This window comes from Sesamum indicum, linkage group LG6 (assembly GCF_000512975.1).
Source record: "Sesamum indicum cultivar Zhongzhi No. 13 linkage group LG6, S_indicum_v1.0, whole genome shotgun sequence".
NCBI lineage: Eukaryota > Viridiplantae > Streptophyta > Magnoliopsida > Lamiales > Pedaliaceae > Sesamum > Sesamum indicum.
In genome coordinates this window covers 6,311,497-6,325,702 of record NC_026150.1, presented here as the reverse complement: position 1 = coordinate 6,325,702, position 14,206 = coordinate 6,311,497, and the positions used below count along the sequence as shown (strand labels likewise).

Genomic DNA, 14,206 nt, shown 5'->3' with positions numbered 1-14,206 from the left:
ATACTCCTCAGTGCCTTCATAGGGTACGTTGAGATCATGCACAGGATTAGGCGTGATAGGACCACCTGCCCCTGACTTTTGCGTTGCCGACCTGTCTATGGGACCCAAAATTGCTCCAGCTTGCATCATCTTCAGTTCCCATAACTGTACATTTCCAACGTAAACTCATCAACACTTCAATCCCAACAACAGATCCAAGAATTATCAAAACCCTAAACCACCCAAATCAATCTTAATCATCTGTTAACCCAATAATTCAAATTTGTCCCGCAATTAAATGTTTTCCTAAACCCTAAAATTAATCGGAAAGCAATGATAGAATTAAATAAAAATTCGGGAAATCATTACTCCTTGCAGCTCATTGAGTACGCCCTCGCCTGGGCCGCCGTTGTTGATGAACTCATCGCGGACCTTGTTGATGACGTCCTCGATGACGTGGATATAAACATTGCTGGTGGTAGAGCTTGCCATTCTAGCAGAATTTCTGGAAAATTTTGAAATCCGATGACAGAAGCGCAGACCCCCCGAATCGATTGTCCGTGAATTCAAGAAACACGTTGTAGGGTTTGAGAGTGTGAGTTCCAACGGAGAGAAACGACGCCCACACGGCGGTGGAGAGAGAGAGAAGGAGAGAGAAGAGGCGGAACAGAAAGGAAGAATAAAGGGTGGAATATAAATAGGTTTGCATCCGTTTATATGCTAAGATTCCACGTGGCGACATCAGATAGATCTGTTTTCCATTTATTTTTTCTTCTTTTTCCAGGAAAATATCCTAGTAATTAGGTATTTGCTTAATAAAAAAGAAAATTTGGAAGGAGAGTCAAACCGTTAAAGAGGATAATAATCCATTGTTCCAACACTTGGAAAGTTAGCTTCTTGCTATCATTTTGTTTTTTAAAGAAACCACCAGAAGTAGAGGCATTTTTCGTCACTGCCTTTTTTATATTAAATAAAAAAAAGACTAAATATACATCGGGGAGTACTAACTCCCTAATATAAACTAGAAAATTATAAATAAGGAGTATTACTCTGTTGCAAATATAATATAATACAATAAAATATAAATAAGGAGTTTTTTATTTTTTTTGTAAACAAGGAGTATTACTTCTTTACAGTTTCAAAAGATGTATTTAAGTTGGATAAAATAATATGGTATGTTAAAAAGTTTATGCTAATCCGCTAAGAGCTCAGTGAGAATGTCCAACTTTGTACCGGCTACAATTTACCAAACAGAAATCTCCAAAGAAAGCAGTAAAAGAAGTGTTATTCCATTACAATGTTGGGCAATGGAAAATTTGGAGTACAACTCCTTAACAAAAATTCTGAAAAGCATAAGTAGTCCATGTGACAAGCTAACGAGAGCCAAATCTTCACTTGCAAATGAGACACAAAAAGAATCCCCAGAAAGCACAAGAAGGAGTATAACTCCTTTACAAAGACCAGCACAGGAAAAGCAACAGAAATAGGGCGACATCTCCTTTATGCTCCTATGAAAACAACTACTAAAAGCAAGTAAATGAGGAATACTACTCCCTTATAATGAAGCATTGCAAATGAAAGGGGAGTGACATCCTTGCAAAAATAGTACAACGAATTTCAGATACAAAAGTGAATAAAATCTGGGTATTATATCTATATAAATATAAAACGAGGAACACATAAAGTATTTAACCTAACTACCTATGATTTTACCTCGGAGTTGTTCTTTAGTAAGGTAAGTAGGTTCTTCAGTTGTGCAAGCTAAGTTGGCAAGACGGTTTGCCACTTGATTACCTTCTCTAAAGATATGAGTAATTTGCTTCTCAAGTTGAGCTAAAAACAATCTGATTTTTTTAACTGCCATAGTCCTTGAAGTGGTTTGGATATCAGATGAATGATGTGCAACGCATCCACTTCAATCTAAATTCTAGTGAGATTCTTTTCTAGACAAATTTGAAATCCTCTAGCAAGAGCTCTCAATTCTGCTTTAGTGCTGGTGATGACACCCAAAGCTTCAAAAAACAGGACATGACCTAAGTGATTTTTAATCAAACCTCCAACACTTGAGAGGCCAGGATTGCCTCTTAAGACCCCATTTATGTTCAATTTTACCCACCCTTCTTCAAGCTTCTTCCAAATAAACCATGATGATGTTTTGATTTCTAGATTGAGAATGCAAGGGAATGTGAAGTGTGCTAGCAGCACACAAGTCTCCTTTCAAATGCTGGAGTTTCCATAGTTTGCATCTACTTAGTGTGTAGAGATGGTCCATGATCCTGAAGATGTAGAACTAGCTTTGAATGTGACACTCCTGTGTTTAACATCATTCCTCATAGTCTAGATATGCCACAGAATAAGCATGGGTATCAGTTCTCTCAAGTGCAGAGATTGAGAAATGTCCAATTTCCATGCTTTGGTAAAGATAATAATGCTGTCAGACTACGGAAAAGTGATCTAAATTTATTGGCAAAGAAGTTCAAGCTTCAATGAATTATTCATTGTTAAGAAAGAGGTGCTCTTCTGTTTCTTCTTGGGAGCAATAATAGCACTTGGAGGGCATGATAATCTCTTTCTGTTTAAATATAGCATCAATAGGAATCCATTTGTTTATTAGTCTCCAATGAAAATTAGACACTGTAGGTGTAATTCAAGGAGACCACATGCTCTTAAATGGGGAGAGTAAGTCTATGATCTCTAATATTCTCCCAGGCTGAAGAAGTTGAGAATATGCCATCTTTGGAATTCTTCCAGAATAAATGATATTGTTGATTTTTCATAATAGGGACAAGAATAACTAATTCAACAAGGTGGGGAGGTAAATCTCTTTGAAAACTGTTCAAGTCCTACACTCCATCTTGCTGAAACCAGTTAACTGGGATATGAGATGTGCTGTCATGAGTCCACAACTTGTGCCTTTTCTGGTCCAGCTGTTATGCTAGAAAGATGTTTCCCCATCACCCAAACTCCAGAACATATTTTCTTGAGTTGTCTTATCGGGATAATTGTGAATTTCTTATGAGATAAAATGCATTTATTGAGGCGTGCTACACTATGAGACACATGCAATTAACATTTTGCATGAATGTCTATGTGTCTATATGATGCAAACTTCTTGTGAGTGTTTTTCCAAATAAAACTTCAATTTTATCCTTTCATTCAAGTAAACATTTTAAAGGTTCTTGGTTATGGTCCTTCTTGATGGCACTAAAAACATAGGACATCCAACTGACAAAGGAACTTAAAACTAGGATTTTCAACTGTCTTAAATGGAAGCTCATCAAGAAGCAACATAAGACATAATGCATCTCTAGTTTTATCTTGATCAAACCTCCCATTAATAAGAGATGATTCTATCACCCACACCACGAATAAGTTAAAATGAAATACAAGTTTGATTTTTGCAACTTCATGAATATATATTATTTTTTTTTGCAAGACTCATGATGATTTTTTAGAGATGTAGTTCCACGAAGTCTTAGGTCTGCCTTAATCTCTCACTAATTAGAATTACGGGTGGGTGTCGTGTCGCGTAATGCGGGTTCTGGTAGTTTGGGTTGGGTTCATGACCAAATAGCTACCCGATCTCAACCCGAAGTTTATCGGGTATCCGGATTTTTTTTTTCTTTTTAAAATAAATATCTAGAGGCAAAAGAGGTAATTTTGCCTCTGAATGAAAGTTTTCAGAGGCTCAATCAATTTCAAGTTTCATATTTACAGCTAATGAAATGGATAAAAGTATTAACATTCATTTTAACAAATTCACAATAAATTTAATCCACGAGTCACAATAAATATAAAATAACAATTCAAGTCTTACAATTAACCAAATGATAATCAACATAACGTTCAGCTTTTACATTCATCCGATATCAACAAGAGTCATAGTCGAAGCATGCTAATTCGTCAGTGGAGTCGTAGGCAATCAAATATCAATAACAGTTGAATCAATTCCCAAATTGAATATTTCTACAAGAAAATTAATGATCACTAATAAGTTAAGTATCACCAAAATAGAAAATAAATGTAAAAGTAGAAAGAGCTAATAAAAGTATTTCTCTCAATTGTTTCAATTTCGTATCAATCTTTTTCAATATTTATTGGCTTGGCTTAGATACGAAGCTAATCTTGTGCACAGATGAGGGTTTCTATTGTTTAGGGGACAAATAACTCCAAAATGCATCAAACACATGACTACTGTCAATATGCAACGAGCTATTTTAGAAAGAATAGAAAATCTGTTAGAATTTAATTTCCCCCAATTTAGTATATCAAATTCTTTTCGAAACGCCTTAAGATTTTCACCTAAGTATTTATCTAACTCAGACTTACAATATCTTTTTTATGTAGATAAGATTGTTTTTTTTAGCAATTTAACAAAAGATATAGGGGGCTTTTATATATTTTACAAAATTTTTCTAAGGAAATGGATGTGCACGCTTGAAAAGTCTAGGTTTAGTCTTCTGCGACGTCGTTTCCCTACGAACACATACCCAGAACGAGTACATTAGACAAGGAGTTTCAGTACTCACACCCGCTATCTCAACTCAGGAGAGCAAAATAAACCCTAGAAAAATGTCGGGCGGATTTTTCCGGGTAGAAAATCTCACTTGTTTTCTTAATTTCTTTATCTTATTCCAAATTCCTTTTGTAAAATCTCGATTAAGTCCGTTGCTTCACCTGAATCAGATCTTCCTGTTGAATGATTGTTTATAAATTCTTATGTGGATTAGGGCACGTCCGCTGATCAGGACACTCGATTCTCGAACAAGCAAGCGAAGCTACTGAAGTCTCAGAAATTCGCCCCTGAATTGGAAAACCTGGTTTGCTTCCGAGTTTTTCTTTTATCAATTATTTTTTGCCTTCACTAGGAGTTTCTTTATTCATTAACGCTATGGACTATTGATTGATGTATGTATCTTTCTATATTTTATTTTCCTATGGAAGTATGATTGGTAATGTGGACTTAGTAAAACTTAATATGGATGCGAGGCAAAGATTTTTATACATCTTAAAAGGTTTCTAGTGAAAGACATGGGGAGAAAATTCCTATTATCCCCCCCATTCTTCCACTCCTAGTTAACACCTGTAGAATAACTGAAATGTGAGTAAAAAAGGACGGCTCTCCTGAACTTTTTTTGATTGTTTTGCTATTGAACTTTGTTGTAGTAGCTATGTTTTAATGTTTGATTATTTCTGTATTTCTTTTTGTTGCAAAATTTGTTTGTTCAGGTGGATATGACCAAAGTCAAGATGGATGTTATGAGACCATGGATTGCAAAGCGTGTAACTGAGCTAATTGGGTTTGAAGATGAAGTGCTCATCAATTTTATTTATAGTCTTTTGGAGGGAAAGGTAATTGGCTTTAGTATCTGCTTTTTTCGTTAGAAGAGATCAAGAGTAAAACTTAAAGGCTTATCCTATGGGAAGCTATTATATAGCTGAGAAAAAAGTAGCAGGACTATTTTAATATTGAAGTTGCGGCTGTTTCCTGACAAAATTTTCATATGTTTTGTCTTACGGTGTGAGTTTGATTATTCTGAACTTGCTCTTTTTTGAAGGCAGTTCAGTTTTGGTTATTCTAATTCTGGAGAAAGTCTGATGTTTTATGAAAAATGGTGTCGATGTGCTTGGATGCAGGAAGTTAATGGAAAGCAGGTTCATATTTCACTTACCGGGTTTATGGAGAGAAATACTGGGAAGTTTATGAAAGAGCTCTGGGCGCTACTTCTCAGTGCACAGCAAAACGTGAGTGGTGTCCCCCAACAGTTTCTGGATGCAAAAGAAGAGGAAACTAAGAAGAAGAAGGTTTCATTTTTGCTATATTCATGTTGTAGATCTTTTATCTGCATATGTGGTAACTGCTTTGTGCTTATGATTCTCTTTCTGAAATTACAGGCAGAGACAGATCGTATAGCTAATGAAATCCACAGGAAGAAAGAGAAGGAGAAGCAAGAAATTGAGCAAGAGAAAATAAAGATGGTAACTATAATCATTTCATTCAAGTGTTCAATTGTCTGGAACTAGACCCTTAACTTCTGATTCTGTTTCATTGCGTTCAGCTTGCTTCTGCAATTATTTCGGTTGATATCCTTTACCTCAAACTGCTGTAGGATGGTGATGGAGCAATGTCGAGGGATAAGGATGATGAGTTGGATCTTCATGTGAAGAATGATGCTGGGGGGTCCGGCATCAATCCAGCAGATGATAAAGAACGGTACAAGAGAAATGGCCGGAGAAGACGCAGCAGGTATTACTGTAGTATAATTGGTTGTTGCTCAAATATTTTTTGATTTGCTCTTTGAGATTGCTTTTGGGACTGATTGGATTTATAACAGAAGTAACTGGAACATGTTAAGGGCTGTAGGTTGTCTATAGTGGGCTTGTTTTCAGGATAGAGAAATTAAACTTGAAGTGCTTATGAAGAGCTGATTGAAGAAAGGTCAAAGAGAGTGTGAATTTATCCCCCATGTCTGTTTTGATGGAATATAATAACATCAATTACCTCAAGTATCATACATATTGTCACACTTTCTGTTGGATACAATGTGAAAAACCTGATCTTTGGAAACATGTTAGGCAAGAGGACTAACATAATTTTGCTACTTATTTCAGAGGATTCATCATGTGAAAGATGGAAACTTGTGGAACTTTCTTTGCATCCAGTATCATAGATGACAGGGAGCTAAATAGTTGCAGTTCTGGATAATTTCAACTATAAATTTTGCTGTTAAATAATGTTACCGTCATTATATTAAGTCTGGAATGCTGCAAATTTTTGGGTTCCCTTGAATGTTTTGCTCATGCAAATGACTAACAGGATTTACCTTAATAAGACCTTGGACATCTTAAGGTGTTACTAATCATCATCCTTTCATATGCCATTGAGTTTTAAGCCGATGATTAGTTGAAGTAAAGAAATACAGCTCACTGGCTTTAAGTGGTCAATCTCGGGCATCAGGCAGTAGTTTTCTATCATCAAACTTGGAAATGCTGCCAGGTTTTTTAGTGTTTGAGCTGAACTGTCCTCTACCTCATTAGATACCATAAGGTGGAACTTGTAGTCTGAATTTTATGGCTGCAAAATGTGCTGAGTTTTGTATTCTAGTTTCAGGTACTGCAAAGTGTATTATCAATCAGGAATTGGTTGGGCCTGCTGCTGATGTCAATTGTCATATTATTTTAAGAGGGCTCAGGGATAGTTATAGCTGTGACCACTTCCTACTAGCATACAAATGTAAGATATTACAGGGGACTGCTAAGCTAGAAAACATTGCTTAAGTTATCCTTAAAGGAAATAGAAAGTTAAGAGTGATAAGCACTAAAAACATTACTCCAGGCATTCTGAAACTGCAAGACTTAAAAAGGATATCTGAGGAATGCTTGTTTACCATGGCACCCAATGTCTTGATGTCATTTGTCATGGGTTTGATTAAGGAAACATACTTCCTGCTTTGCAGAAATCTAGAAACTTGGATTTATATGTCCACAAGCAGCAGTGGATAGAGCCTAGTATCTTTGGTGGATGATATGTAATATGTGGAAAAAAAAAGCATTCTTTCTTACTAAAGTAACTGTGACTCGCTATTTAACAACATTAGAAGAAGTTCAATTCACCCTATCAATGAAATACTGTAGCATCTTTTTGTATCAATCATCCTATCAGTGAAATATGCGCCTTTTGTAGGGCTTTTGGCATTATTATATTTAACTTTTACAAGGTATAGAAAACATTTGAAAGTGTTAGCCTATTACTTTTTGTTTGTGTGGATCCTTTATTTGTTACCTTGATTTAGTTAAATTTAGCATGTATTATTCACAGCACAAATGTTGATCAGTTTTTTGGTTTGGTATTTATTCAAATTGCTGCTTACCATTTATTAGAGTTACTTGGAATCAAGTGACTTATTATATGGTGAAGATTAACGCAAAAGCTTGTTGGTCACTTCTGATTGATGACATTCACGCTACTCTAGACAAACTGTTAAGAAGCTGTGTAGAATTCATCCACTACTAGTTTGAACCGTTTTTTTTTTTTGTTTCCTTCAGTTCTTGAAAGAACTATACAGGTTATATGGCTTGTAATCAACCCTTTTATTTTGTCTAGAGAGGCCATGGCTTACTATTATTATTATTAAAATAACTGAAAAGGTATTTTTTCCAGCTTCTCTTGTGTAGCCTGGGGTATACCATTTACAATCTGCAACTGATTACTTGTTTTAATAACTCTCTACATATTTTGGTTAATTTATGCTTTAGTTTTTAGGGACCAGTACTAGTTTGAACCATTTTTTCTTTGTTTCCTTCAGTTCTTGAAAGAACTATACAGATTATATGGCTTGTAATCAACCCTTTTATTTTGTCTAGAGAGGCCATGGCTTACTATTATTATTATTAAAATAACTAAAAAGGTATTTTTTCCAGCTTCTCTTGTGTAGCCTGGGGTATACCATTTACAATCTGCAACTGATTACTTGTTTTAATAACACTCTACTTATTTTGGTTAATTTATGCTTTAGTTTTTAGGGAGAAAACTCCAGACTGTACAAGTATATTGCGTTTAGGCCCAACTTATTTTTGTTCCATCTGCACAGGGGTTCACAATCTCCAGATTCAGCTTACCGTTCCCCATCCCTGCGGTATGCTTTTTGGTCATGATAAGCAATTATAGTTACTGAAATGAATATTCTTTTTTTTGAACCTGTATATAAATGGAAATAACCTTTTTCATCTTTTGAGCAGAAAGAAGCGATCGATATCTCCTAGCAAGACCAATTCTGGAAGTTATTCAGAGTAGGTTTCTGTTTAACTGTGATGCGTTTTTTTCTGGAATCTTCGTTATGTTTTAACCTCTAAAGGCTCTAATCTGCTTGTACAGTGAAAGGCGGAGGTCAAGCAGCATCTCCAGAACACCGTCAAGAAGTCGCTCCATTTCTTTGGAAAGACGGCGTCGCTCTTCTCCAAGGCGGTCTGTCACGCCTCGTCGGAGACATGTTACTCGGCGTTCTCCTTCACCATGGCGTAGATCATTGCATTCCAAAAGAAGATCAACATCTCATGCTCGCTCCAGATCTCCTTCCCCTGTACGTTATAGGGTCCGTTCTCCGCGGCACCACAGATCTCGATCTCCCTTGCGACGTAGATCACGATCCCCTGTGCGCCGTAGGTCAAGGACACCAATAAGAAGATCACCAGTGGGGTATAGGTCCCGGACGCCTTTACGACGCAGATCGCCATCTCCTGTACGGAGGAGATCCCTGTCTCCTATGCAAGGCAGATCACCATCTCCTATGAGAAGAAGATCTCCTTTTGTACGTCGCAGGTCACCATCTCCACTGCGGCGCCGTTCGCCATCTCCACTTCGTCGGTCACCATCTCCTGCAAGAAGGCGGTACCGTCGTTCTCCTTCAACTCCTCAGCAGCAATCTATATCTCCAGTTCGACGTAGGTCCTCTATGCATGGCCGAAAAGGATCTTTTACCCCTGTCCGTCGAAGATCTCCTTCTCCTCAAGAATCAAGTTCCCCCTCCCATATCCGTCGCAGTTCCCTTTCACCAGTAAGGAGAGGATCTCCAAGAAGCGCGAGATCACCTGTACAATCTTCTGGAGAAAGAGCCAGGTGCTTTATTTTGTTATCTGTTTTCAATCAATTTAGAGTTGGTCCTTATGAGCTTATAATTGGAATGCATTATAGTTATCCTCATATTTTAGATACTTTGACTGCCTATATATATAACAGTGCTAATTGATGAATGACAATCTTATGGTGATGTGAAGCACAGACATATAACCAAAGGACTATTGTATGAAAGTCTGATAAGTTTATTCTTTACCATTTCTGTGCCACCTTTCATGTTGAGAAAATGAGAGTTTATCTGGATAAAAAAGACAAGTCAATTAACTGGAAGCACACTTCGAAATAATGGTGTCACATGCCACACAAACTGTACATGAATAAGGTTTCATTACATGCCACACAAACTGTGGTTGAATTGATCTTTTTCAGAATAAGAATTTGGTCACTGGTGTTCCCTCTGTACATTGTAGAAAAGAGCTACATTTGCTAAAAAGTATAAGATTGCAGGGAAGAAGGTAATGACTCTGACATCGTATGCCCTCTTTTAAATTATGACTCCAGTAGGAAAAAGAAAAAATGATCTTGTTCGAGTTTCTTTTGTTAATTGTCAGTTCATGGTTCCAACTTTTACTCCATCCACCTGCTAAACCTGAATAAAGCTAGCTAACTAAACATTAAGAGAGGTTCTCTCAGAGAGCTTAAAATATAAGTTCTCTTACAGCTTGTATCCTTAGCATGAAATGTAATACTGTGCAGCTGGTTGCCGATTTTTTCTACATCTATTAGTGCAGTCAGAAAGGGTTCAATATTTTTGGTACATTGATGCAAACAGTAGTCCAAGCAGCAGCTAAAGAAGCAATTGTCTTGGCCTTTTGCATATTAATCATAAGGGAAGTGTGTAATACAAAGTAATACCAGGGTCTTAATGTCTTAAAGAGATGGCTGCCTTTGTAAATTATGTTGATTGTTAAAACTCAATATGGTTGCCCGCTTTACCCATGAACTGGATTTATTACTGGCAAAATCTCTTATGGTTGGCCAAGTATAGTATATAAAGATTAAGTTTTTGCTTCTTGGACTGTGTGCCTTGCAATCAAATTGATCATGTTCTTCTATCACATCAGCTTTAATCCTTCTGTAACTTGTGCAGAAGACATGAGAAATATTCTCCTGCTCGTCGTGCTTCTCCCAGTGACGACTCTGAATCCCCATCCGGGAACCGTAAGGAAACAAGATTGGTGGAAGGGAGGCCCATTGTTTCTCTGAGGTCTCCACAGAGGGATATGCTGGACCAAAATGATTTACGTAGAAAAGAGCGAGACTTCTCACCTTCTACACAGAGGTCCCCATTTGTATCTGATGCTTCTAGGGGCAGAAGTTATGGTGAAGAACGAAGGTCAAAATGCATTGTATAATTTTAAGCTTTCTATGACTCGATGTAGAATTTTGATTGGTAGTTATGGAGTTTATTCTTGCAGGTCAACTAGTCCTCGAGGTAGTTCTTACCAAAAGAGGGAAAGAATTGTTCCTGAGAGCCCAAACCCTTTGCGGAAAGCTGCAGGGCATAAACCTCATCATGATAGTTCTGGGACATGTGCAGATGACGAGAATAAATTCTCTAGCAGGTTTTGCATGAATTCTTCTTAAATAAGGAACCTTCTTATCTTTTCTCTTGTAAGTTTCTGAGTTCAGAATTGTTCACTTCTTAGGGAGACTGGAGACTACAAATATAGATCCTCACGAAAAATTTCTCCAGTGCCTGTGCGTCATAGGGATTCAACTGAGTCTGCTGGAATCCATGGTCTTGTTGATGGCACAAAGTCAAGGAAGACCCAACATCAGGACAGGTTGCTGCTGCTGCAATGTTTTTATCTTGGTCTATTGCTGTTCCAAAAGTGACTTAATTTGCTATATGTTCTGTTTGTATGTCTGTTGCTAGTAACAGGCTACCTGACAGGGTGGATGGCAAAGAACGTCATGAACGGCAACACTTGTCAACAACTTCTAGAACCACTGGTTTGAGTGTTAAAGGAAGTGAATCATATGGTGATGATGGTACTGGAGCGAAGGATAAGAAAATAGTTCGGGTAGATGAAAGCAAAGGTTCGCCTAAGTTGTCAAGGAAGTCTGAGCAGAATGATCGCAATGGTTCACTGGATTCTCCTTCCAAGGAAACAGATGAGCACACGGTTAAAGTCAAAGAAAAGAGGAAGCACAAGAAGTCAGATAGGCAAGAGGTAGAATCAGATGATTATTCTAGTTATGATTCTTATGAGGAGAGGAAGGAGGCCAAAAGACGGAGAAAAGAAGAAAAGAAATTGAAAAAGGAGGAGCGGCGTCGAAGGCGGGAGGAGAGACGCCGTAGAAGGGATGAAAGGCGTGCAGAGAAGCTAAAACTGAGATCGGGTGATGCTGGTAGTTCATCATCAGATCCTGGGCGAGATCATTCTGAAGATGAAAGTGTTAGAGGGCGGGACTCACGAGCAAGCAACACTCGGGAGACAGAGTCTGAGCAGAAGAAGCTTGAGATTGAACTTCGTGAGAAGGCTCTTGAGTCACTTCGAGCCAAAAAGGGCTTTGGCAATTGAACTTTTTGATGCTCTCGAATATTTAGATGTTATTGGTTATTATGTTCTTGTTTTCAGTTATTTGCTTGTTACTAGACCTTATATATTTTCGGATGAATGTACTCTTGTATCTGTTTAATGTGATCTGTCTTTACTGGTGGCAGCTGAAATGGATAAATGAGGATTTCCTGAGCTAGTATCTTGAGTGAAACTTTATGCTGACTTTCTGCTAATTTTCTGGTAATCTATGCCTTCCCCTTTGCTGGGAATATGTTTGTTGTTTCTCGAAGATATATGTTGTCTGGATATTGATTATCCTAATGCTTGGCTGAGGCCTCTCATGCTTGACACCTGTTGGTTCTAGAAGTACATATTTCATTTGCTCATCTTGCCTGAGTCTCAGTTTTATTGAGTATGATATAGAATGATTTTCAGATTCTCACTTCTGGCTTTATTAGCCTTTTTAATCTCTGGGGTGATTGATATAATCATGAGGGTCATGGCAGTTTTTCTCCTAGTATAACTCTGTTACTAAAGGTGCTTTCTGATTAATTGATAGATATGAATATTACCACATAGATGACTTGGTTGAGCAGACCCTTTGCAGCTACTTAGTTTGGACTAGTCAAACAGGTGAAATTTTTACATCCCTAGTTTGTCTCTATTGGATAACTGATTTAGTTGGCTAAGATTTATTTAGTGCACATAGTTCTATTGAAGTACTGATTTAGCTCTACATGATTGGCAGCTTGTTAATTCTCCCAGGTAATTGCGCACCAAGGTGATGTAAATGCCGGCCTGGTAACATTTGAATTCTAAATTCTTGGTCAAGTAGTCTGTAACTTCTCTGAGTTGAGTTTTGTCAATTAATATTCATTTTCTGATGTTTCTTCTAAATAGTTTTTGTACAGTGCAACTGGCACTAGGTTGTTTGAGGGCTGCTGTTTATGTTGCTTGTGACTCTTGAGGTACTTGGAGTCACATCACTTTTTTGTCTCTTCAAATTAGTTTTGTGGTTGACCAGACATTGTGCCCATATCTTTTCTACTTACAGTTCCACAGATTCTTTTATTTCTTTGTATTATGCACTACTATTTTGGATGAACTGCTGCACTCCTGGGCATTTTTCTTAACTGGTGGAGTCAAGCAACTGCCCTTGTATGCCTCACTTCCTTTAAATGGATTTTGAGCATTCCTCAATTATGAATTTCGTACTATGTCACTTGCTTATTACTTAGGTTCATTCTTCTCTTGAGCCTGGGGCTTCTAGGTTGTATTTTGCATGAGCAGTAACTTCTTTGTAGATAGTACTTCTTTGTTCTGTTAGATTTATCTGGATGGTCATGTTGCTTATGCAGATCCCAGCCTTTAATTTTTAAGTGAAGAGTATGTTGCGCTTATCATTGCTTGGTGCCCTAATATCAATACCAGCAGCTTCCCCAGTCTTTTTAGGTTGTGAAGTTTAAGCGAGATTTTGCTTTATTTGCTATGGGTGTTTGTCAACCAAAGTCTATCTAGTTTTGGTATTTTAGACCTATGCATAGCATTGAGAGAACCATGCTCAAGTCGGTTCTAGATGCAGAATCTTCTACATATTTGTTATGTGCAGGAATTTTATCAGCAAATTGATCTGTTATACATACTTTGGTTTTGTTGAGATCTTAATAGTCACTAGAAAGGTCGAATTCATGAGTTTGGTGAAGTTTTGTTTTGGTTTTGGACATATTTCACCTGAGATGTCTTTGATATGTGTGCTTTGTCATTTGACTGGCTCTTTATCCTAATGAATTTCTTAAGTAAAGATGCATCATCATTTATATTTGTTTTTGGAAGCTTATAGAGAGCCTGGGATGAAATCTTTCTGAGAGCTTGAATACCTTAATTATCGATAGGGTAAATTACAAGGACCTTCCTTGAGGTTTGGCATAATTATGAAAACCCCCTCCGGCCTTCGTCGTTTGAAAAATTATCAATACTCCCTTGATTTTATCGGTTATCTAACAATTGGCCCAATACGTTAGGTTTCCATCTATTTTTGTGGTAGACTGACCAAAATACCCCAAAATATCCCTGTAGATTAAAAATT

General features: G+C 37.3%; 2 protein-coding genes across 5 annotated transcripts in view; one reads left to right on the top strand and one right to left on the bottom strand.

Annotated features, from left to right (window-relative positions):
- The window catches only part of LOC105163986 (transcription initiation factor IIA large subunit), a 10,737-nt gene extending 10,065 nt beyond the window's left edge, over positions 1–672 (bottom strand). The window contains exons 1-2 of the mRNA XM_020694869.1: positions 349–672; positions 6–144 (exon numbers count right to left, since the gene is read on the bottom strand). Coding sequence (XP_020550528.1) covers positions 6–144; positions 349–471 — 262 coding nt within the window. The 5' untranslated portion in view covers positions 472–672. The remainder of the gene's footprint in view (positions 1–5; positions 145–348) is intronic.
- LOC105163886 (serine/arginine repetitive matrix protein 1) lies at positions 4,425–13,143 on the top strand. 4 transcript variants are annotated; one of them, XM_011082402.2, is made up of 15 exons: positions 4,425–4,572; positions 4,710–4,799; positions 5,209–5,331; positions 5,617–5,784; positions 5,875–5,958; positions 6,090–6,226; positions 8,571–8,615; positions 8,719–8,769; positions 8,855–9,595; positions 10,707–10,949; positions 11,032–11,178; positions 11,263–11,400; positions 11,493–12,360; positions 12,680–12,753; positions 12,869–13,143. In XM_011082402.2, exons 1-13 carry the CDS (start codon positions 4,552–4,554, stop codon positions 12,139–12,141), a joined length of 2,637 nt encoding a protein of 878 aa, XP_011080704.1. In that variant the 5' UTR covers positions 4,425–4,551; the 3' UTR covers positions 12,142–12,360; positions 12,680–12,753; positions 12,869–13,143. The 4 variants fall into 4 exon arrangements, with proteins under 4 accessions (XP_011080704.1, XP_011080706.1, XP_011080705.1 ...); XM_011082404.2 differs by having other exon boundaries at positions 10,704–10,949; positions 11,511–12,360; XM_011082403.2 differs by having other exon boundaries at positions 10,704–10,949; positions 11,499–12,360.